The sequence below is a fragment of the Theropithecus gelada genome, chromosome 7a, assembly GCF_003255815.1.
Source record: "Theropithecus gelada isolate Dixy chromosome 7a, Tgel_1.0, whole genome shotgun sequence".
Classification (NCBI taxonomy): domain Eukaryota; kingdom Metazoa; phylum Chordata; class Mammalia; order Primates; family Cercopithecidae; genus Theropithecus; species Theropithecus gelada.
In genome coordinates this window covers 54,379,685-54,402,471 of record NC_037674.1, presented here as the reverse complement: position 1 = coordinate 54,402,471, position 22,787 = coordinate 54,379,685, and the positions used below count along the sequence as shown (strand labels likewise).

Genomic DNA, 22,787 nt, shown 5'->3' with positions numbered 1-22,787 from the left:
GAGGGAAAAGGGGTGAAGGGTGAGGCTCTTTGCCAGTGTCTCTATACCCAGAGGACAGGTTTTAGATATTAATCATAGGTCTCTATGTGCATTTTTGGTAAAGCATCTGTTTATTGTGAACAAAGTTCAATCTTTATTTTGCAACATCTAAGCTTTATAGATGTCCTGAGGTGACAATGTATGATAAAAAGCAGAGCTAGTGAGTTAGCCAATTTGTAAATATCTTGGTATAATTGATAGAAAAGATGCATCTTGAACATAGAACTGTTAAACCACCTAGGTAGTGTATATCAGGACTTATTCAATAGGTTGGCAGCTGAAGGGCAGAAGGTAGCTTTGGGGTTCTCAACTAACAGTTCATGATATGTGAAAAAGCATGATACATACTGTATGATCTCAATCACATAAAATTGGATGTCATGTATATATACACACACAAGACCTAGAAGGGCATGTCAAACTGCTTATGATTGTGGATGACTTTGTTCCTCATTTCTTGTGTTTTTCAGTTTCCAATAGTGCACGTTACTTTTTTTTTTTTAATGAAGCTTATTTTTAAAATCTGGGGGAAAAAGTCACAGTAGCCAAGTTAAAGAAAAAAAAAGTCCTTACACTTCAATTATAAACATGGATATGAACTTATGTTTTTCTCTTCCTAAAAAAAGGTATATCCTAGCTCTGTCACTGAAAATGCCCAGAATAACAACAACCCAACAGTAACAAACCCCTAATAACTGTTTGTTTTTTCTAAACACTATTTCCTAAACACACACAACAGAACACTTTTTCAGAGAAATGACTGATTCTAGTCTGGAGAAGGATTTATACAAAATGACCCTGGGATATCCAGTGTCTGAAACCAAAGAAGTTATCAAAGACTAATAGGGACACTAATGGGTCAATTTGAGCATCAAAATGAGTAATAACTATAATTCACCAAAATACATCAAATATATAAATAGCCCTTAGTTCATAATGACTCTTAAAAAACCTTTCATTGATCACCAGTGAAAGTTGCTAGGGCATCAACTCATTACTCTGAAAACTGACAAAGGGGGAAAATCAATAGTTAACATTATCTTTCCTTACTTCAGGTAACCAAATAGAGAAAAGTACTTTGTTATAGAAGAATTACAGCTAGTAAATGTGGAAGAAATTATGTAATTTGAAAGATCACCAATGTGCAACACCTAATGAAATAATGGATCTAGATAATGGTCACAAATAGGCGCTAAAATCATTAGAATTTATGTGGATGGGGAACTTGCAAGCTGATAACACTCATACCCACTTAGCATCACCAAAAGTAAGAGATCAGAGATATTATTTGCCTCCTGATGAAACAAAAACTACATGTACCAACTAAGAAGTGTTCTTGCAAAAACAAGGACGTAAATAAACCTGAATCTAATTAAACCTCTAGCTCTAACTCCCAGTTAACCGGAAACATGGGGGATAGTAGGAAAGTATGAAACCCCAAAGAAGCTATCAGCCAAGTCTAGAATGTGGGACATTTTATAGAATAAAGAACCTAGGTTTTTCAACACAAAAATGGCATGAAAAAAGAGGAGAGGAAGACTATTACAGATTAAAAGAGACTTAAAAGACATAACAACCAAATACTATGTGTTGGCCCTATTTGGATACTGTTTCATCGAACCAAATGTAAAAATATATTTTTGAGACAACCAGAAAAATCTGAATATGAACTCAGTTTTAGATTTTATTAAGTGGACGGGCTCAGCGGCTCACCGCCTGTAATACCAACATTTCAGGAGGCCAAGGCAGGTGGATCACCTGAGGTCAAGAGTTACAGACCAGCCTGACCAACATGGCGAAACCCCATCTCTACTAAAAATACAAAAATGAGCCAGGCATGGTGGCATGTGCCTGTAATCCAAGGTATTCAGGAGACTGAGGCTCAAGAATTGCTTGAACCCGGGAAGCGGATTCTACACTGAGCGGAGACCTTGCCACTGCACTCCAGCCTGGGCAACAGAGTGAGACTGTGTCTCCAGAAAAAAAAAAAAAAAAACCGATTATATTAAGGGATTACTTAATTTTGTTAGGAATAACAATGGCACTGTGATTTTTTTAAAGTCCTTTTATATATCAGCTACGTATATGGAAGAATACAGGTTAAAAAACGGTGAAATATATGAAACAAAAAATTGGCAAAATGCTGATAAATGGCTGACAATTATGTGGTGGGTTATAAGACTATTCTCACCCTACTTTTTTTTCCCGATTAAGAATATACTGATTGGCCAGGTATTGTGGTGTACACCTATAATCCCTGCACTTTGAAAGGCCAAGGAGGGAGGATTGCTTGAGTTCAGGAGATCAAGACTAGCCTGGTCAACATGGTGGAAACCCCATCTCTGCTAAAAATACAAAAAACTAGCCAGGTGTCCTGGCGCGCGGGTATGGCTCCAGCAACTTGGGAGGCTGAGACAGGAGAATCACCTGAGCATGGGAAGTCAAGGCTGATCCTGCCACTGCACTCCAGCCTGGGCAATGGGTGTGAGACCCTGTCTCAAAAAATAACAACAAAATGAATATATTTATTTACTTTTCTAGTATGTTCCAGCACTAGGTGAACAAATGAGATGTGGTATCTGCTCTTACGAAGCTGGAGCCTACTGGGAGATTCGGACCATAAACAAGTAAACAAACAAATATTTAGAAACAGTAGAAGGTGCTATGAGGGAAGTGAGTAGGGTTCAGGACAGAAGATAACACCCTTAGATGGGGCGAGTGGTGAAGGCACCTCTGCGAAAGTGTGATGACCAGCTGGGAGCGGTGGCTTATGCTTGTAATCCTAGCATGTAATCCTTTGGGAGGCGAGGCTGGAGGATCATTTGAAGTTAGGAGTTTGAGACTAGCCTGGCCAACATAATGATAGGCTTAATTTTTTTTAGAGCAGTTGTAGGTTCACAGCAAAACTGAGAGGAAGATATAGAGACTTCCCATATACCCGCTACCCCCACACATACGTAGCCTCCCACACTATCAACATTCCCCACTAGAGCTGTACATTTTTTACAATTGATGAACCTATATCAACATATCACAATCACCCCAACTCCAGTTTACATTAGGGTTCATTCTCAGTGTTGTATATCTCCCTACTTTCATGTTTGAAAATTTTCACACACACAGACTCATAAAACTGTATGTAAAGTAGAAAAAGGACTACAGTATCCTTTTTGAATACTAGATTAAAAGCCTGTATTTACTACAGGTATGACCTCTGGAAAGTGACTAAGTTAATACATTTTCTTACTAAAATGGGTCTATCAGCTACCTAACAGAGATGTGAAGAATATCTTTCCTACCTCATCTATCCAGTTGGTACATGTAAAGCTCTCAAAGTACAATAAATAGTTGGCATTTAACCAGTATTAGTTTCCATCTTTACTTCAATCAGAAACATAAAAAGTCCCCCAAGCCAAGGGGAATTACAGGGTAAAATTTTTTTTAATAGAACATTTGGAGATAATGGGAAGGAAAATATTATCACAGAAATTATATACAAGATTAACCTTTTATTTAGATAATTATTATGGAAAAACAATCTCAGGAATATTTTTTGTTTGTAAAAGTTATAAACCCACTAGAAAAAAAAGTGACAGGGAGAGGCAAAGTCAACAAAATTTTGAAAAACAGAGTATTACTAGATGGATGACTAGTACTGGATTGAGCAGAACAGAGGAGAGCGAGCTGAAATTTATAAACGTCTACATGGGGGAAAAGTAAGCAGAAACGAAGTTTAGGAAATCAGGATTGCCTGGGATTTCTTAGGAGGAGTGTTAAAAGCTAGCAGACAATGGAACAATGCCTTCAAAATTCCAAATGAAAACAATTTCCAACCAAGAAATTTTTACACAGGAAAACGATCAATCAAGCAAGGTCTCAAAAATGTATTTCTCAGGCATCCTTTCTTAGGAAGCTAGTGGAGGACATGCTCTATAAAACCAGAAAGTAAACAAAAAATAGAAAACCACTAAATCTTAGAAAGTAGAAAGTCTCCAAAACAGAGAGCAGACTCTTCTACGACAACGGCTATGCAAGCTACAATGCAGTCAGTCCCAGATGGACCAGAAGATGAAGTCCAGATAGGAAGTCACCAACAGAAGAAAAAAAAATAACCCATAGATTACATGATTATACCAAGAGGAGGAATTTAGTTCTTTTGGAGAGTTTAGAGATGATTTATTCATAACAATATAGAATACTAAGCAAACAAAAAAAGGCAATCCATTAATCCCAGGAAAAATACAAAGTTATATGAGAAATAAGATACAATCATCATTTACTACATGGACTAAGAACATTTATAGTCACAATAACATAAATGCTGAACATTGACTCCACCAAAAATTATGAGTTGCATAAATACACAGAAGAAGTGCCAAATTACCATTTTCACAGTACAAAACTACTAAAGTCTAAGACTGGAAAATCAAGAAACAGTAGTATAAGAAGGGCAATTTAACAACATGGAGGAAATTACCAGAAGAAACAGTCAAGGGAATTGAAAATAGTATTCTCTGGGGAGTAGAAATTGGGGACAGGGCAAAAGGCTACTGTTTTAGTTATAACTAAACAAGTAGGGTTTTAAAAAATTCTTATTCAAAAATCAAAAAGCAATTATCAAATAAGAGTGCTATGAGAAAACACTAATCACAAATGTATTTTATTTTTTTTGAGACAAGGCCTTGCTCTGTTGCCCAAGCTAGAGCGCAGTGGCACGATCATGACTCACTGCGCCCTTGACCTCCTGGGCTCAGGCAATCCTCTCACCTCAGCCTTCAGAGTAGCTGAGCTACAGGCATACACCACTATGCCCAGCTTATTTGTGTAATTTTTTTTTTTTTGTAGAGATGGGGTTTCGCCATGTTGCCCAGGGAGTTCTCAAACTCCTGGGCTCAAGCAATCCTCCCACCTTGGCCTCCCAAAGTACTGGGATTACAGGCATAAGCCACCACACCCGGCCCCACAAATGTTAACTCAACATTTTGTCATGAAGAAGCACCAACGATCTCAAATTTGTCTAAATTTGCAAAAGTAAAGACTACAGACCTACTGCCAGGGAAGATGTAAATGAATAAATATACCACTCTCTCTGAAAACAGAAACAAAATGTCTTATTTCTCCCTGTGGTAGCCAATCTCCAAGATGACACCAATAATACTTGCCTTCTGATAGTCATGCTCTCATATAATCTGTACTGAAATCAGTTCTGCTTGTCTGACTCAATAGAGTATGGCAGAGATGACAGAGTGTGTCTTCCAAAGCTGGGCTATAAAAGTATTTTGGCTTCAGCCTTCCTCTCTTAGATTACTCGGTGAAAAGTCAGCAGCCTATTATGAGACTATTGAGCAGCACTGAGGAGAGGCCCATATGGAAAAGAACTGAAGCCTCTCCATCATCAGGAAGCGCCAGCCTGTCAGCCATGTGAGTGAGGCCTTGGGCCACGACTATTCGACTAAGCCACTGCAAATTCCCGACCTACAGAAATTGTGACTGTCATAAATGTTTATTGTTGCTTTTGGTTTAATTTGATATGCAATAGACAACAAATATGCTTTTCTTCCTCAACTTTCCCAACAATAACATCTGCAGTTGTTTATTTAAGACTAAGGGGCAGATACAGAGGTACTTTATATAAATTATTCCATTTAACCCTTAAATTAAACCTACAGGTAAATATTCCAGTAGAAGAGTTATAACAAGAGAGTAAACTAGCAGATGTGAAAAATAAACACATGCTCCGGTTTTTTTCTTTTTAATAGAGATGGGATCTCCCAGTGTTGCCCAGGTTGGCCTCCCAACTTCTGGCCTCAAGCAATCCTCCAGCCTTGGCCTTCCAAAGTGCTGGGATTAAAGGCAGGAGACACCATGTCCAGCCTTGGTTTGCTTTTTCAACAATATTAATTCTACATCCCCACTTTCAAACAGGTATAAAGTTCAGGAAGGCCCATTTATTCCCTTTCTTCCTCCCTTCTCTCGCCATCTCACCTCCACATATGCTCTTATGCTCCAACTATACCATCTTGCAAGTTCCCTAAACTTCAGAACCTCTCTGATCCCCACTCTTACCACACCTGTTCTTCAACACTGTGGGGACTTTCTCCTTATTCATAGGCACCAGCCTATCCACGCTTTCCTTACTTATGCAGTTAGGGTCAATGTGGTTCAATCTCTCATCCCCAAACCCTACATTAATCCTCTTTGTTCTTTTACCCCATTTGCTCAAGAAAACACCAATCCTGTTCTTTTTTCACCCCACCCCCGCAGTTGGTCCACTCCATATCACCTCCCTGCTTAAGAACTATTCTTTTTTAAAACTATAATTCATCCTTTCCAAGTGTATGATTTAGTGATTTTTGTAACGTTGTTTACCAAGCTGTACAATCAACATCATAGATCAGTTTTAGAACATTTTCATCATCTCAAAAGATCTCTCATGCCTATTTACTGTTAATCCCTCTCCCCCTCCTCTCTAACCCAAGAAACCACCAATCTATTCTTTGCCTTTCCTGTGCATTTCATATGAATGCAATCATAAAATAAAGTCTCTTACGTCTGTATTTTTTTCACTGAGCCTGCTTTTTACAGTTCATCCACATTGTAGCAGGTATCTACAGTCAATTTCTTTTTACTGTTGAATAGTATTCCATTGTATACCAAAGTTTTGCCTATTCATTCACCCACTGCAGGACATTTAGGTTGGTTTCAACTCTCAGCTATGAATAATGCTGCTAAGATCATTTGAAAATCTTTCTGTAATAAACGTTTTCATTTTTCTTGGATAGATACTTAGGAATGAAATTGCTGGGCCACATGGTAAATTTATGTTTAACTTTTTAACAAACTGCCAAATTGTTTCCCAAAGTGGCTACACTATTTTACATTCCCACTAGCAGTGTATGAGGCTTCCCATCTCTCCATATCCTCCCCAACATTCGTCATTGTCTGTCTTTTATACAGTACCCATTCTAATAGGTATGAATGGTAATTTGTTGTGGTTTTAAGTTTTATGTTGAGGAAGAACAATGAGGAAAAAATTCCTAAAACATCAACGCAGAGAAACTAGTACCCATGTAAATACATGATTATAACTTCAATCAGGTCTTCACTATTCACCCAGAAATCCTAATGTTTCTCTGATCTGCTTATTTTCCCACACTCCACATCAATTAACTCTTATCTTCATCCACTCTCCTTAAAATTTAATCTCTATCTTCCACAGGACCTACCCCCACTTCCTACCCCACTGATAAACAGAAACTAACAGTTACCTCTCAACTTCCTCCTACTATACCCACAAGCCTCGCTGCCTCTGAATTCACCCTTTCACCAGTTAAGGGAGCTGCGGACTTCTTCCTCCTACTAAATGATAACTTCTCTATAGGAGTTTTGCATCCTATTTCCATTAACCATTTTAGGACCCAAGAGTCATCATTTCCTCTCTCCTTTTTTTGCAAACTGGTTTCCAATTCAGTTGGTTTCTTCCCATCAACATTTAAACAGCTCTTAGCCCCAACTGACAACAAAAGTACTGCTTTCTTCAAATTCTCTATATTTTCAGTGCCCACTTTTCTACCTTCCATTCACCTTAGCCCTAATCTATATGATTTCTATCCTTAAACACAAATGAAGCAGATCTAGCTAAAGTCCCAACAGCCTTGTAGCAATATTCAACAGAGTTATTAATTACCTCCTTTTTGAAACACTCTTTCTACTGGATTCCACAGCACCATCTTCCAGTTTTCTTTCTAACATACTGTTGGAAGGCAATTTTCCATGTCTCCCATCTCACATTTCTTCAAGACTTGTGAACAGAGGCAATGACTGCCTTTGTTCCAGACTACTTTTTCAGAGATGTCTATATAGTGAATAGTCTTCAAATACACCATAGCGTCTCGCTCTGGAGCAAAGAGCAGGCATGCTTACTACCCATTATAAAACACTTGGGTTTCCTAAGCCACAGTTCCTTTCCTGTAACACAACCCCTGTGTGTGCAGGTGTTACCTGGCCTTCTTCAACATTACCCTGTAGAAACTGGAGCTTGGGAAACCAACATAAATACTGGTAATAAGGATAATGCTTTGCTGTGAGTAAAATCCATTGTCTTGGATCCAGGAGTCAGGTGCCTCCTGCCAACACACAGGAAATTACGTCAGGTTAATTTATTAACTTTCGAGGAAGGTAAAATTTTAGATCCTCTACAGTTCTTTTTCATTTTTAAAAAATAGAGATAGAGGTCTATGTTGCCCAGGCGGGTCTCTAAACTCCTGGGCTCAAGAGATCCTCCCGCCTCAGCCTCCCAAAGTGCTGAGATTACAGGCGTGAGTCACCATGTCAAGCCTTTATAGTTCTTAACACTTCTAGGTAGCCCTATTTTCCTTTTTAACCTCTACTTCTTTATCTGATCTTTAAATGTAGGAGTTCCTCAGAGTTCATATTGAGACTCACTTTTTTTCTTACTCTACACTGTTTCCTCCAGGGAGTACAACTGCCCCTATGGCTTCAATTATCACTACATCTACACTAATAATTCCAAAATACTTTCTGTAGTCCAAGTCTGTCTTCTAAGCTCCAAAACCACATGCCCGATTCCTCCTGAACATGTTTACTTTAATACTGGTATGTTCCCAAATTCACTAGTTACCTAAACTTGAACTCAGCGACTTCCCTTCTGCCCCTTCCCCTTATCATCACCTCATCTTCCATTTCCTAGAGCAGTAAATAGCACCACCATCCTTCCAGATGTTTATGCCAAAACAATGAGGCATCTTCCTCAATGCCTCTCTCCCACATCTTTTTGTCTTCTATCAATATCACCATTAAATCTAGTCCAAACCACCACTACATCATCCCTCGCTTAGATTCCTCAGGGGGTGCCTCCAACACCATACTGTGATTTTCAAAATGTGGTCCTAAACTGCTGATGCCTTAGCAGGACTCAAAGCAGGGGCACCAAACTGTACTACAGGTTGAGTATCCCTAATCCAAAAATCCAAAATCCAGCAGGTGTGGTGGCTTACTCCTGTAATCCCAGCACTTTGGGAGGTCGAGGTGAGTGGATCACCTAAGGTCAGGAGTTTGAGACCAGCCTGACCAACATGGTGAAACCCTGCCAGGTGCAGTGGCTCACGCCTGTAGTTCCAGCTACTAGGGAGGCTGAGGCAGGAGAATCGCTTGAACCCTGGAGGCAGAGGCTGCAGTGAGCCAAGATTGTGCCATTGCACTCCAGCCTGGGAGACTAGAGTGAAACCCCATCTTAAAAGAAGAAAAAAGAAAAAAATCTAGAGTGCTCCAATGAGCATTTCCTCTGAGCGTCGGTGCTCAGAAAGTTTCAGATTTCAGATTTTCAGATTAGGGATACTCAACCTGTAGTACTTGTATTGTTTATTATCACACAAAATACCAGTTTCACTTAAAAATGTCCCTAAGAAGCAGAAAAACTTAATTTTACTAAATCTCAACTGCTGAGGTCAAGTCTTAATATTCTGTGTGACAAAAATGAAATATATTTATACAACATTTCTACTCAATACCAAAGTACATCAGTTGCCTGCAGAAAAACTCTTGTATGATTGAGTTGCAAGCTAAAATTAAGCCATTTTTTTTCAAAGAACAGTTTTTCACTTGAAGGAACTGACAAATTATGGTTACTCAAATGTGTATATTTGGCAAAAAGTTTCTCAAAAGTGAATGAAGGCTGAGCACGGTGGCTCACACCTGTAATCCCAGCACTTTGGGAGGCCGAGGTGAGTGGATTATCTGAGGTCAGAAGTTTGAGACCAGCCCAGCCAACACGGTAAAACCCCGTCACTACTAAAAATACAAAAAATTAGCCAGGCGTGGTGGGTAGGCACCTGTAATTGCAGCTACTCGGGAGGCTGAGGCAGGAGAATCACTTGAACCTAGGAGGTGGAGGTTGCAGTGAGCTGAGATTGTGCCACTGCACTCCAGCCTGGGCAACAGAGCAATATTTGAATGAAATAAGCTTCTACCAGTCTGCTCATTACATTGTTGGTCTTTGAGAAATAAGAGTTCATCAAGTTATGCAGAACTTCCAAATGTGGACACCATTACACTGTATATTAAAACACACACACACACCCCCACACACATATACAAATACATACAAATGTGTTAATATCACCACAGCCCTCTCAACATGGGAGCCGGAGTCCCTATATAGCTGTACGCTCTGAAGGCCTCCTGCCTGTGCCAGTACCTGGACTGAGGCACTCTCGTAAAGAAGGCCTGCTGCTCTGACAGCACGTGGACTCCATCTGTAAGCTGCCTCGAAGGTCACATATTGAGCCGTCACTCCTTCTGCAAGCTCCGACACGGCCTATGAGCTCTGAAGGGCTCTTGCCCCCTACCAGCATCTGTTTTCCCAACGCATGCCCACACCACTAGTTCCTGATCATTAGATCCCCTGCCTGCACTCCAGAGGGTGGCCTACTGCCTACCCAGCAACTCCAGACCAGCTCCAACCTGGCCAAAACCAATATACTTCTCTGTTATCTGTGAGCCAACCCACACCTATTCCAGTGAGTTCTGAACCTCTTCCAAGTTTGTTCTTCCTTGGGTATTCTCCCTTAACCCTACAGTACTATATACAATTTTTCTGTATTACAATTATTCTTATCATAGTTAATAATTATGTATATTAAGTTTCCTCTGTTTAACCTATTATGTGGTTTCTATCTCCTGACTAGACCCAAATTGCTACAACATAGTACTGTACTTTACGCATATTTTCCTTGTATGTCCCCATTACTAAATCGTGTGTTTTCTTTAGCACAGATACTATCTTAGCCATCTTTCATTTGCTAGAAATATACAAGTACTCAATAAATATTAGCTGAATGAATTAAATGGTATTGTTGAGAGACTCATGCAACAAGTAAAAAAAATGGACTAGATTACATCTGCCTTTTCTAATTAGGAATTTCTAGAATTCTATGAATCCACAAAGCTAACCCTTTAAGGACAGGTAATTAAAAACACCACGGAGGAACCAGGATGCTGGTAATTTAAACTGGTTAAGTATAGTAATTCATGTTATCCCACTTCTGAAATAATCTGGTAACAATAAATATCCTTTGATCAGTTACTTAGTAGAAGATCCAATAGGTGGTTCAGGCTCTGAAAAAAAAAATGCTGAGGTCTGCTATTATATATGGGAAGCATCTGATGAAAAGCAAACCAAGGCTCCCAAGACTGCAGATTCTACTATTCAAGGCTAAATAGCTGCTGCAAAGATTAGAAAATAAAGTGTATCTCTCAGTAGAGAGGTCACAAACTCTGTCTCATGTCTGCTGGCCTGCAGACATGTTTTGCTTGTTCTGCAGAGTTTTCACATTTTAAATTTAACTGCCAACATTTAAAAAACCACAGGTCTTTCAATCAGAACACTTTACAATACAACCTTATACTTCTGCTGGAACTTAGTAAGCACCTACTCTATATAGGACATGTGCCTTCCTGTTTGCCACACAATTCCCAGCAGAGCATTTCACTTGTTTATGTTGCCTCTCTGGTCCCTATAAGCGTGAGCTTGCAATCCCTGCTGTAATAGGTTTTTACAAGCATAGGTTTTGGAATCAAGATTTTTGTTCATGCTTCTGTTCCACCACTTAGTAGGTAATGGTAATTAGTTGTGGGACCTTGGCCAAGTGTATAACAGAGCTTATAGAAGTGGATAAATACATACTCAACAAATACTTAAAAAAAATTTTTTTTTATTACTGACATTACTAAACTGGGAAATAGTATGGTATTGGAGAGAAAAGGTGTTGGTCTTGAAATCAGAAGATACGAGTTTAAGGCTAAGTTTCCTCACCTAGAAGATATGTTGTGACCTTAGGCACATTACTTAGATTTTTAACCTTATCTGTATTATCTGCACACGGCAGATTTAAAACTATCTTCCCTGCTTATCATGAAGCAGCAGAGTGAAGTAAAAGGGTGTTGTTATTGGTAAAAATGGAAAATTCCAAGTTCAAACAGTAGTGAAGAAATTACCCATGAGGAATATCAGTACTCTAGTAAGCAGGCTTTAGATAACTAAATGTAACAGAGAAACCCATCAGCCTGAAGGAAGGGGGAAAGACTGAAGCCACAGGTTCTCTAAGCCTGCCAAAAGCCCCCAAAGAGATTGCATCTTTGGAGTCCAGACTGGGAAAGGGGGGCTAGAAGACCAGAGCAGGAACCAGCCAGCATAGCTACAGGGTAAAGCTAGCCCTGCTGAAGGCTAGGGGCCTGGAGAAAAGATTAGGAAGCCCTTCTAAAAGGCCCTGTAATCACATCAGGCCTGGCAACAGGACTCACCCATGCCCATGTCTGACTAGAAGCAAAGAAGTGTTTCTCTCTCTAACCAGAACCAGGCAGGATAGAGATGATTTCCAATAAAGAAAGTCTAACCTCCACGGAACAAGACCTTGTCTCTTCAAATAAATAAACAAACTCTGACCTTTTTTTCCCCTCTTTTTAAACAAATTGCCATTGGGTCCAGCACGGTGGCTCATGGCTGTAATCCCAGCACTTTGGGAAGACAAGGCGGGCAGATCACTTGAGCCAGGAGCTCGAGACCAGCCTGGCCAACATGGTGAAACCGCATCTTTACTAAAAATATAGAAAACAGTCGAGCGTGGTGGTGCGCACCTGTAATCCCAGCTACTCGGGTGGCAGAGACACAAGAGTTACTTCAACTCGGAAGGCAGAGGTCACAGGGAGCCAAGATCATGCCACTGCACTCCAGCTGGGATGACAGAGCAAGACTGTCTCAAATAAACACATACTTACTTACATACATACGTTGCCATTGACAAGAGTCTGAGGAAGCAGAAAACAAAACAGATCCCTGCATAAGATTTTGTTTTTTCACCTGTACTGGCAGGTCCTCAGAATGCCTATACCACAGCCCTCTTTCTAAAAAGTTCCCTCTACACCAATTGCTGGTGGGCTCTGGGTAGTCTTGCCACCCTGTCATGAATGGCTGGGACCTGGAGCCAGCCTTCCAACAGACAACCAATCTAGAGTCTGGCCAGTGGCATAGGGAATAGCCAAGCACAAATGCCACATCTAATAGGCTGCCTCAGTCTTGTTCTGTGATACCTTGAACTTGACTTAGGGAGAAGGCAGAAAACAGATGGAAACAAAGAAGAACCAAGAGAAAAAGAAAAGCAGAATAATGAGCTGGGCACGGTGGCTCACACCTGTAATCCTAGCACTCTGGGAGGCCAAGGCAGGAAGACTGCTTGAGGTCAGGAGTTCAGGAGACTCCCATCTCTATAAAAGATTTAAAAAAATTAGGCCAGGAGTGGTGGCTCACGCCTGTAATCCCAGCACTTTGGGAGGCTGAGGCAGGAGGATCACCTGAGGTCAGGAGTTTGAGACCAGCCTAGCCAACATGGTGAAACCCCGTCTCTACTAAATATACAAAATCAGCCAGGTGTGGTGGCACACACCTGTAATCCCAGCTACTCAGGAGGCTGAGGCAGGAGAATCGCTCGAACCTGGGAGGCAGATGTTGCAGTGAGCCGAGATCTCCCCATTGCACTCCAGCCTGGGTGACTGAGCGAGACTCCATCTCAAAAAAAAAAAAAAAAAAAAAAAGGAAAAGAAAAAGAAAAAGAAAGGAAAGCAGAAATAGGGAAATCAGCTCAATCAGAATCATGGGCTCTACACAAGCCTACTGAAGGGAACAAAAAGTCTAATCTGACCACACAATCAGATCCCCTCAATTTTCATATTTCCTTCAAATCTTCACAATAACCCCCCCAATTTAATGTAAAAGAAAAAACATTTTTTTCTTCACTTCATTGACCAACAGAAATTGAGCCAACAAGAAAAATAATATCTACTATTGATCAAGGTTCAGAAACACATATTCTTTTCATTCACTACTGGTAAGCATGTAAACTGGCATTATTTGCTAACATAATACAACAGATGTCCTTCGTGGTGCCTATCAAACTGCTACCATTCTCAGTGGCCTGTGGCCTCCTTGGTTACAGCAGCGAAGCAAAAGCCAATCCCCTGGCAGGCTGATGACCAAAAGTCTTGTGAGAAAGGAGACACTGGGGCGATTAGATTCACCTATCAGAAAGGTGTAATCAGGACACAGAGAGACTGAACCGGAAAGGTGTTAAGAGGTAAGCTAGGGTCTGAGGTTGCCATTTGAGGCCATGTACAAAGTGAGTGGGCAGAGGGGGATTGTCTATAGTGAAGTGGAGGAAGTAGAAGAGTGGAACAGGGTAGAAATCTGAAGCTCCTCAGAGAAAATAATAAAGAACTTTCTTAATTCTGGGCCACCACCATTTTCTTGAGAGACAGCCACGTTTCATTGGCCTGGAGAGTGCTGTGCTGTATCATTACAATAAATCCTTCTTCACTCGAGCTAGTGTCTGTTCCTTGGAACCAAAAGGGCCTAATCTAGAATAGAAATTGACAATAAAAGCAAAGTTGAAATGTGGAGGGTTGATAAATATACGGCTGAACATGGACTAGTAGGATAATGTCAGGTAAAGGTAATCCTTGGAAAGTTAGGTACTATGTGTACAAATTACAAGCAAACTATTTCATTGCTTTCCCAACCCAGTCTTTTCAAGAGTCCACATAAAAGATGACCAGATTTGTGTCTCTACCAGCAAGATAACCGGACCAGCAATAGACTCCTGACAAGTGCAGTCAAAATAGGTTAAAACAACAGGTAAGCCAGATACAACGGATCACACCTGTAATCCCAGCACTTTCGGAAGCTGAGGCAGGAGGATTGCTTGAGGCCAGGATTCAAGACCAGCCTAGGCAACGTAGGGAGACCCTGTCTCTACAAAACATTTAAAATTTAGCCAGGCATGGTGGCATGTGCCTGTAGTACCAACCACTTGGGAGACTAAGGCAGGAGGATCACTTGAGCCCAGGAGGTCCAGGCTGCAGTGGGCCATGATTGAACCACTACACTCGTCTGGACAACAGAGCAAAACCCTGAGGAAAAAAAACAAAACAAGTACAAGAGTCACCTAGAGGTACAGTCTTAACCGGTTGGTAATCCAGCCATAACATACAAGAATGGTCAGTAGTGGCTATATTGGGCATTATACAAAAATGAGTAAGTAAAGTAAGCTGTAGAGATGGAAGACTGGATATTCAAAAAGAAACAGAAAATAAGGAAACCAGGCAGCCTTCAAGTGACAAACAGAACACTGCCTCTGGCTTAGAAATTCTGGTTCCCTGAAACTTGACTATGCTTTCTTCCTTTGTCTTTGGATGTCTGGAAACTGCAACCTATTTTTTACTTGAGTGAGTTTTTGTTCCTTACAGTGCAAAGGTAAAAACTGGAACCAGACCGGGCGCAGTGGCTCATGCCCGTAATCTTAACACTTTAGGAGGCCAAGGTAGGTGGATCACCTGAGGCCAGGAGTTCCGAGACCAGCCTGGCCAGCATGTCGAAACTCCGTCTCTACCAAAAATACCAAAAAAGAAGGGTGTGATGGCATCGGCCTGTAATCCCAGCTACTCCAGAGGCTGGAGAAGAAGAATCACTTGAACCCAGAAGGTGGAGGATGCAATGAAATGAGATTGTGCCACTGCACTCCAGCCTGGGCAACAGAGCAAGACTCTGTCTCAAAAAATAAAAAATAAAAGACTGGAATCAACAGAAAATAGTAAAAGTATAAAAATAAAAGTGTGTGATGGGGTGGAGGGAATAACATACTTTCAACCCAACAATTCTATATGATGACAAGTTTGCACAAAAATGTAAGTATTAGCACATGCAAAGCTTTATAGAGAAAAGTTACTATCAGCTGCAATATTCAAAGGTCTGTTAACTAAACCATAATGCACTCATACAGGCAATATCGTGCAGCTATTAGAAGCTGTAGAGAAGTACAGGTATCCCTTTCTACCTGAACTCATGCTCCGTGACTGAGAAACCAAATAGATTCAGATGGCAAGGGATACCTGTATTCAATGACATGGAAAGATGTTCATGATATATTAAGTGAAAAAAAGGGTTACAACATACACTCTATTTTTATTAAAAGTAGCATATTTACATATACTTTTGTATACACATAAAAATGAGACTTTCTGTACCATCTGCAATGTTCTTGTCTTTCTGTGATTCTTCTAAATGATAAAAACTCTCCTAAATAAATACAGGATTTTCTTTCAAAGGCTGCAAGGTAGGATTTGGACACTAAGTCCCAGCTCTACTGGAGGACTAAGCAGTACTGTGGTTAAAAAAGCAAGCAGACAGAAAGGACAAAAGAAAGAGTGAATGAGATGACCTGAGATAAAGAAGGGTGCCTGGGGGCTTTACACCACCAGAGGCCCTGTTGCCCAGTAACAGGTACTATCTTAAAACTACCTTTCACTCCAGCTAGGCCAGTCTCTCTACTGTCTTCCCCTTCATTCGAGATAGTCATTCATGTTTCCACTATGCTGTTCATTCTAATTATCTGGTGTTGACTGTCCTCCATCATACATGGAGACAACACTGATTTTTCCTCTCCCTAAAAATAGCAAGTTTCAAATTCAGAGATCTACTTAAGAGAGTCACCCAAATCAGCTACTCGAGAGGGTGAGGTGGGAGGATCTCTTGAGCTCAGGAGTTCGCGGCTCCAGTGAGCTATCATCATGTCACAGCACTCCAGCCAGGGTGACAGTGAGACCCTATCTTTATAATTTCTTTTTTAAGAGTTACTCAAAATCTACATTTTGAGACTACCTAGATTTTGACATGTTTCTAGTCAGCGCATTGGAGTGCCAGACAGCCAGCTCCAGAATATTAAAGAGATTCCCCACAACCGGCTAAGTGCAGTGGTTCACGCCTGTAATCCCAGCACTTTGGGAGGCCAAAACAGGAGGGCTGCCTGAGGTCAGGAGTTTGAGACCAGCCTTGTCAATATAGCAAAACTCCATCTCTACTAAAAATAAAAAATTAGCCGGATGTGGTGGCACACACCTGTAGTCCCAGCTACTTGGGAGGCTGAGGCATGAGAATCACTTGAACTCTGGAGATGGCGGTGGCAGTGAACCAAGATCGTGCCACTGCACTCCAGCCTAGGTAACAGAGCGAGCCTCCCTCTGTCTCAAAAAAAAAAAAAAAGATTCTGCACAAGCAAAATGATATAAGATCAAAATGTAATCAATGTCTCAGATGTGCCCACTTCCATAGAGGTACCTTGAGTATAAATTTGGGAAGCAAAAGGATAAAATAGCAGTAAAAAAGCAGAAATCAAATAATCTGTGTTGAACTCTAAAGTCAGAATAAGAGAAGGCATCAGGTTGGTAACGCAGATAGACTAGGCTAGTTCACTTACCACTCACTCCCAACCACTTCTCCCTTTCCTTTCTCTATTGTAAAAGCTGTAAAGGTAAAATACAGTACCCCATCTTATCTATAGCTTTCTGTGGTTTCAGTTACCTGCAGAACAGCACGATAAGATATTTTGAAAGAGAAAGACTATATTCACATAACTTTTATTACAGTACGTTGTCATAACTGTTCTATTACCAGCTATTGTTAATCTCTACTGTTCCTAATTTATAAATTAAGTTATATCACAGATATGTACGTATAGGAAAAATATATATACCAAACAGTATATACACAGTTTGGTACTATCCATAGTTTCAGGTGTCTACTGAGTGTCTTGGAACATATCCCCCATGGATAATAGAAGACCATGATTATTCCATCTTTCAGCCTTCTTGAAGCTAAGAGTGGCCACTGACACTTTGGCCAAAGAGGCAAAAGCCCCTGGAGAGGGTTTTTCTTCTTGTTTTGTTCCTCCACCTGCTTGGAACACAGACATAATGCCTGGAGGTGCAACCAAAAGAATAAAAACAAAATGGGAAGAAAGGACGAGCCCAGATCCTTGCTGAGATTGGTGCTGCACAGCCCCATTCTGCCCATCTCCACACTTCGTTACGTTAGAAAAATAAACTCCTATTTCTTAAAGTCATTGGACAGCAAGTTTTCAGTTCCTTGCAGCTGTAGGCATCCCTAATACGGTTAGCATGGAGCTCAGAACAATGTTTCTCAACTATCTTTACTCTGCAACATTTATGAGGGATAGAATCCATTCCCTTCATTAATTGTTACTCATTACAACAGTCATTCTCAACCTAGCAGGCATCAAAATGTGGAATGGAGGCAGAGAAAACTGGCTCTGAACCTTGGTGACTACCAAAGCAATATCTTTTTGTAGGGATATGTCTAGGAGGCAATTCAATCTGTTCCTTTCAAAAATGCAGTAAGAATTTTTTGTTCTAAGGCTAAACAACCAAATACTTCCTAAGTTCCTTTCTTTCAAAGTCAATTCTTCAAATTTTACTCCTTATTAGGAAATTACTTAATTATTACTTAATAACCTCTCATAATAATCACTCTATTGAAAAACCAGGAGGGGTTGGGCGCAGTGGCTCACTCCTATAATCCCAGTACTTTAGGAGGCTGAGGTGGGTGGATCACTTGAGGTCAGGAGTTCGAGACCAGCCTGACCTACATGGTAAAACCCCCGTCTCTACAACTATCTAGGTGTGGTGATGTACGCCTATAGTCCCAGCTACTTGGGAGGCTGAGGCAGGAGAATTGCTTGCACTCAGGAGGCAGAGGCTGCAGTGAGCTGAGATCACACCATTGCACTCCAGCCTAGGTGACAGACCAAGATCCTGTCTCAAAAAAATAAGTAAAATAAAATAAAATAAAAACCAGGGTATTGACCCCACATAAATAAAAACCAACTTTCTGTTTTGAAAGTATTTATATTCACAGGTATTCTATTATTGCATTTATCATGGTTATAAAAACTGGTAATTCTGGAATTATGTTAAGTACACATGTACTCTGTACAGTTACGTACAAATTCCCATGACAGCTTATTTCCCAGAGAAAATTTAACTTTCAGATTATCAATCATTCCCTTTCAATCCATTTTACAGTTGTTTTTGATAGTTTCCTACTGATTCCTTAAATTTGAGAAATATAGGTCATCTTCAAGTAAGCACATTTCTACAGATTATACACAGTATACTCAATTTTCAAAACATCATATGTGCTCCTTTAATTTATTAAACTATGAAATCTGGGTTAAAAGACTTCCAAGCCAGGATCACTAGATTATTTTGGAGAAGTAAAAGGGAAATAAAACGACTGTTCTTGTAAACAATCAATCTAGCTGTTTTCAAAATTAATGCAAACTCATCATCAGTGAAGGGATAAAATTAATGTGAAAGACATACATCATTAAGAAAATGATCAACCTCCTTTAACAAACATATCAACACAAATCACTGCAGCTACACATGCAAGGTAAAGGATATTGCTCTCATTTTGGCAAACTGTTTATTTTTAAATGACAACCTAATTCTAAAATGGGGATTCTCTAAGATACCCCAAAATAGCTGTATTTCACAATACACAAAACCTATTACACACAGCAGTCAAGAATATTTAAATTCCTCAAAATCTACAGAAAAATCAAAAGAACAATCTTCTTAATTAAATAATGCAAGAAAAAAAAAAAAAAGGTTAAAGCTCCTTCCAAAGCTGACTGCAACAGATGTGGCATTCAATTTACCTTTTCATGTCACTGTCATGAAAAGTTCACAAAGAATAATCAGTCTTCTAAACAGGTCTCTTTACTGGCCTAATTGAGAAAGTTACTCAACTGTCAGTAAAGCCAAAACTTCCATTCAATGCTCTATAGGTCACCCACATTCACTCTTCTGAGACCACAGAGAAAGGTTTGACCTTGATAAGGTGAATGAGAATGCCTGCCAAAACTGTAGGTGTGGAGGTTGGGGCAAATCACGCCCAATACTTCAGAACAACTCAAATCAATGGGTCCTGTTGGTAATTCCTATTCAACAGACAGCAGAAAGAACAGATGTGGGCATTGTTCATTTGACAAAGTAAAATAGGCCAGGCATAGTGGCTCATGCCTGTAATCCCAATACTTTGGGAGACTGAGGCAGATGGAACACTTGAGATCTGAGACTAGCCTGGGCAACACAGCAAGACTCTATCACTACAAAAAATATAAAAATTAGCCAAGTGTGTTGGCATGCACCTGTAGGCCTTGTTACTTGGGAGGCTGAGGCAGGATTGCTTTAGCCCAGGAGTTCAAGGCTGTATGAGCTATTATCATGACATTGTGCTCCAGCCTGGGCAACAGAGCAAGACTCTGCCTCAAAAAAAAAAAAAAAAAAAAAAAAACAAGAAAAGAGAAAGTAAAATATACATTTAATTGGTGTAGAATATAATCAGTCAGTCAGGTTCTTCTAAAAATCACATTAGGCCAGGCGCAGTAGCTTACATGTATAATCCCAAAACTTAGGGAGGCAGAGGCGGGAGGATTATTTGAGCCCAGCGGTTCAAGACTAGCCTGGGCAACATAGCAAGACCCCCGTCTTCACAAAAACTTGAAAACTGCATTATTGGTTTCTTTGAGGAAAAAAAATAGTCCTTAATTAACTTAGATTTTTAAGTGAGAAGTTAAGGTATGGGCCTACATCTTCCCTGAACAAAAGTTGTCTCAAGAGGAGTATTTAAAATGTTATAGGTATGTGTAGGTGTACCTGTTACAATACGGTGGAAATACATTTAAAATTTCTTCAGCTCAGCTTGACAAATGCATTTTCATCATTAGAGACTAAACAAACCCAAGAAAATGTAAAGCAACATTACCATACTTGGTGCCTCCAAGTTTAGATACATCAAAGAACTTCTTATGTGAACTGTCATTTAATGTTTCAATAAGGTACTCAAAGGCGTATCCTGAAAAAAAATATATATTTTCATTAAACGCAGCAACAAAATATCTTATTCAAATGAAAATACCTGGAAACTAGCTTTATCCAATAGAATTTTCTGCAATGGTAGAAATATTCTATGTTTGAGCTGTCCAGTAAAGTAGTCATTAGCAACGTGTGGCTATTGAGCACCTGAAATGTGGCTACGGTGCCTAAGGAACTGAATTTTTAATTTATTTAATTTTGATTAAAGTCACACAGGGCTAGTATCCACCACACTGGACAGCACAGCTCTAAACCATAATTTGTCAAGTAAAAACTAGTAAGATAATTCACTCCTGAAATGTAACGAAGAAAACCTGGAAAGGGACAATAAGAATGATTTAAATAATCCACGGGGACGTTTTGGAAAGACATGTCTTGAAAACTGCAGAGACAGGAATTTGTGAATTCCACAATTAACATTAGAGGGACTGATTAAAAATAAAAACCAAAAGACGGATTTTTACAGAGCATTCAATAAACCAAAACAAAAAAACTTCTCAATTAAGTCCTTACCAGAGCGTAGTACTGAAAAGTAACAGAATATCTAGGAAATTAGCATATTCTCCCCGAAAGAGACAAGTCCTTCTGGTTTTGCACGAATTGAAGCTGAACTACAAAGTCAAAGATCCAGAGGTCTTATTTGAATGTGCCTCAGCTCCCAACATTCTAGGGGGCAGTGGCGGGGAGGCAGCCTTGAGGTTGAAAAGAACCTTCAGATCTTTTGTGCAGACTCATAGCGGTGGGTGGGCAGGACCCTCAACATTGTTAAGGCTTTCATCCAAAAGGAGAAAACATAAGCACAGCCCATTTTCAGAACAAATAGTCTTTTTTTCTTTTCTTTTCTTTTTTGTAGAGGGAGGTGGACGGGGGAGGAGACAGCGTTGCAATAAATGGTCGGAGAACTGACTGACCAATGTTCAACCTTGACTGCCCCTGATTCGGTTTCCAGAGGCACAGAGAGACTGAGGGGCCTGAGGCTGGACCGTGGAATCAACATCTAGCTGCGTGAAACCCGAACACGGAGACGCAGGCCCCCGCCCTCATCGCTCGCCAACGAGGGGGCGGGCAGGGGAAGATGGTGGGCCTCTCCCTGCCCCTGGCGTTGCTGACGGGGGCCAGGAAGTCGCTGGCAGCAGGCAGCGGCCACCGAAGAGAGAGGGGTGCTGGTCAAGGCCAGCGGTGGGGCGGCCCGCCCTGCGGGGGTCGCGCAAGAGGGTGAGGACCCAGAGCCCCAGCTTCCGCGGCCTAGGCTCACAGGGCGGCCCAGCAGGCAGGCCCTGAGGGGAGCACAACCCGAGCCCCGAGGGCCTGGGCGCCTGCCGAGCGACTCCAGGCGAGAAAAGCAAGGAATTCGGCGCCTAGACAGCGCGCGTTTCCAACTGCCAGACCCAGCTCGGAGGCCCGAAACTGACCTGCTTTTGGGGCGTCCATCGCCGGAGACCATATTATCCCTGCGGGGAGGGGGCCAGCGGGGGAAGAAGGGGGAGGCCGGGCAGGGAAGAGGGGGAGGAAGACAGGCGGACTGGCAAGGGAGGAAAGAAGGAAGCAGGCTCGCGCAAATATCGCGAGAGCCCCAGAGCCAGCCCCGGGTCTGCGCTCGCGGGATTTGTCGCCTAACTCCCGCGAGATCGTCGGACAGGAAAACAAAGAAAGAGAAGGGGCGGAGCTCACCAGAAAGCGATTTCTCGCGCCGTTGCCCCTGTTCTCGCGAGCGGGGGCGGAGCGCCAGGGAGGCTCCGTTGGTGGCATTGGCGTGGCTAGTTTGGCCTTGGCAGCGATCCGTTACTTAGTTGTGGCCTTAAGTTTTCTGTTGGGCTCATGAGTTCGAGCGGTGTGTGCGTTCCCACGAGGTGTCTGTTGGAGTCAGGGTCGGAATCGGAACTGTTAGGAGAAAGAGCTCAAGGAGAACTGCTTTTACCTAACTATAAAGCCTTGCATTAACTTGT

At 41.1% G+C, this 22,787-nt stretch overlaps 1 protein-coding gene across 4 annotated transcripts in view; it reads right to left on the bottom strand.

The window, feature by feature from the left end:
- IREB2 (iron responsive element binding protein 2) overlaps positions 1–22,787 on the bottom strand; it is a 63,686-nt gene that overhangs the window by 40,498 nt on the left and 401 nt on the right. The window contains exons 1-2 of one of the 4 annotated variants that reach the window (XM_025390237.1): positions 22,254–22,434; positions 20,732–20,821 (exon numbers count right to left, since the gene is read on the bottom strand). Coding sequence is in view for 1 of the 4 variants with exons in the window: in XM_025390233.1 (XP_025246018.1) it covers positions 20,732–20,821; positions 22,254–22,272 (109 nt within the window). In the remaining 3 variants the exon portion in view is untranslated. Of the gene's footprint in view, positions 1–20,731; positions 20,822–21,752; positions 22,435–22,787 lie in introns of those variants that run through there. The other 3 variants (XM_025390233.1, XM_025390235.1, XM_025390236.1) reach the window with 3 other exon arrangements.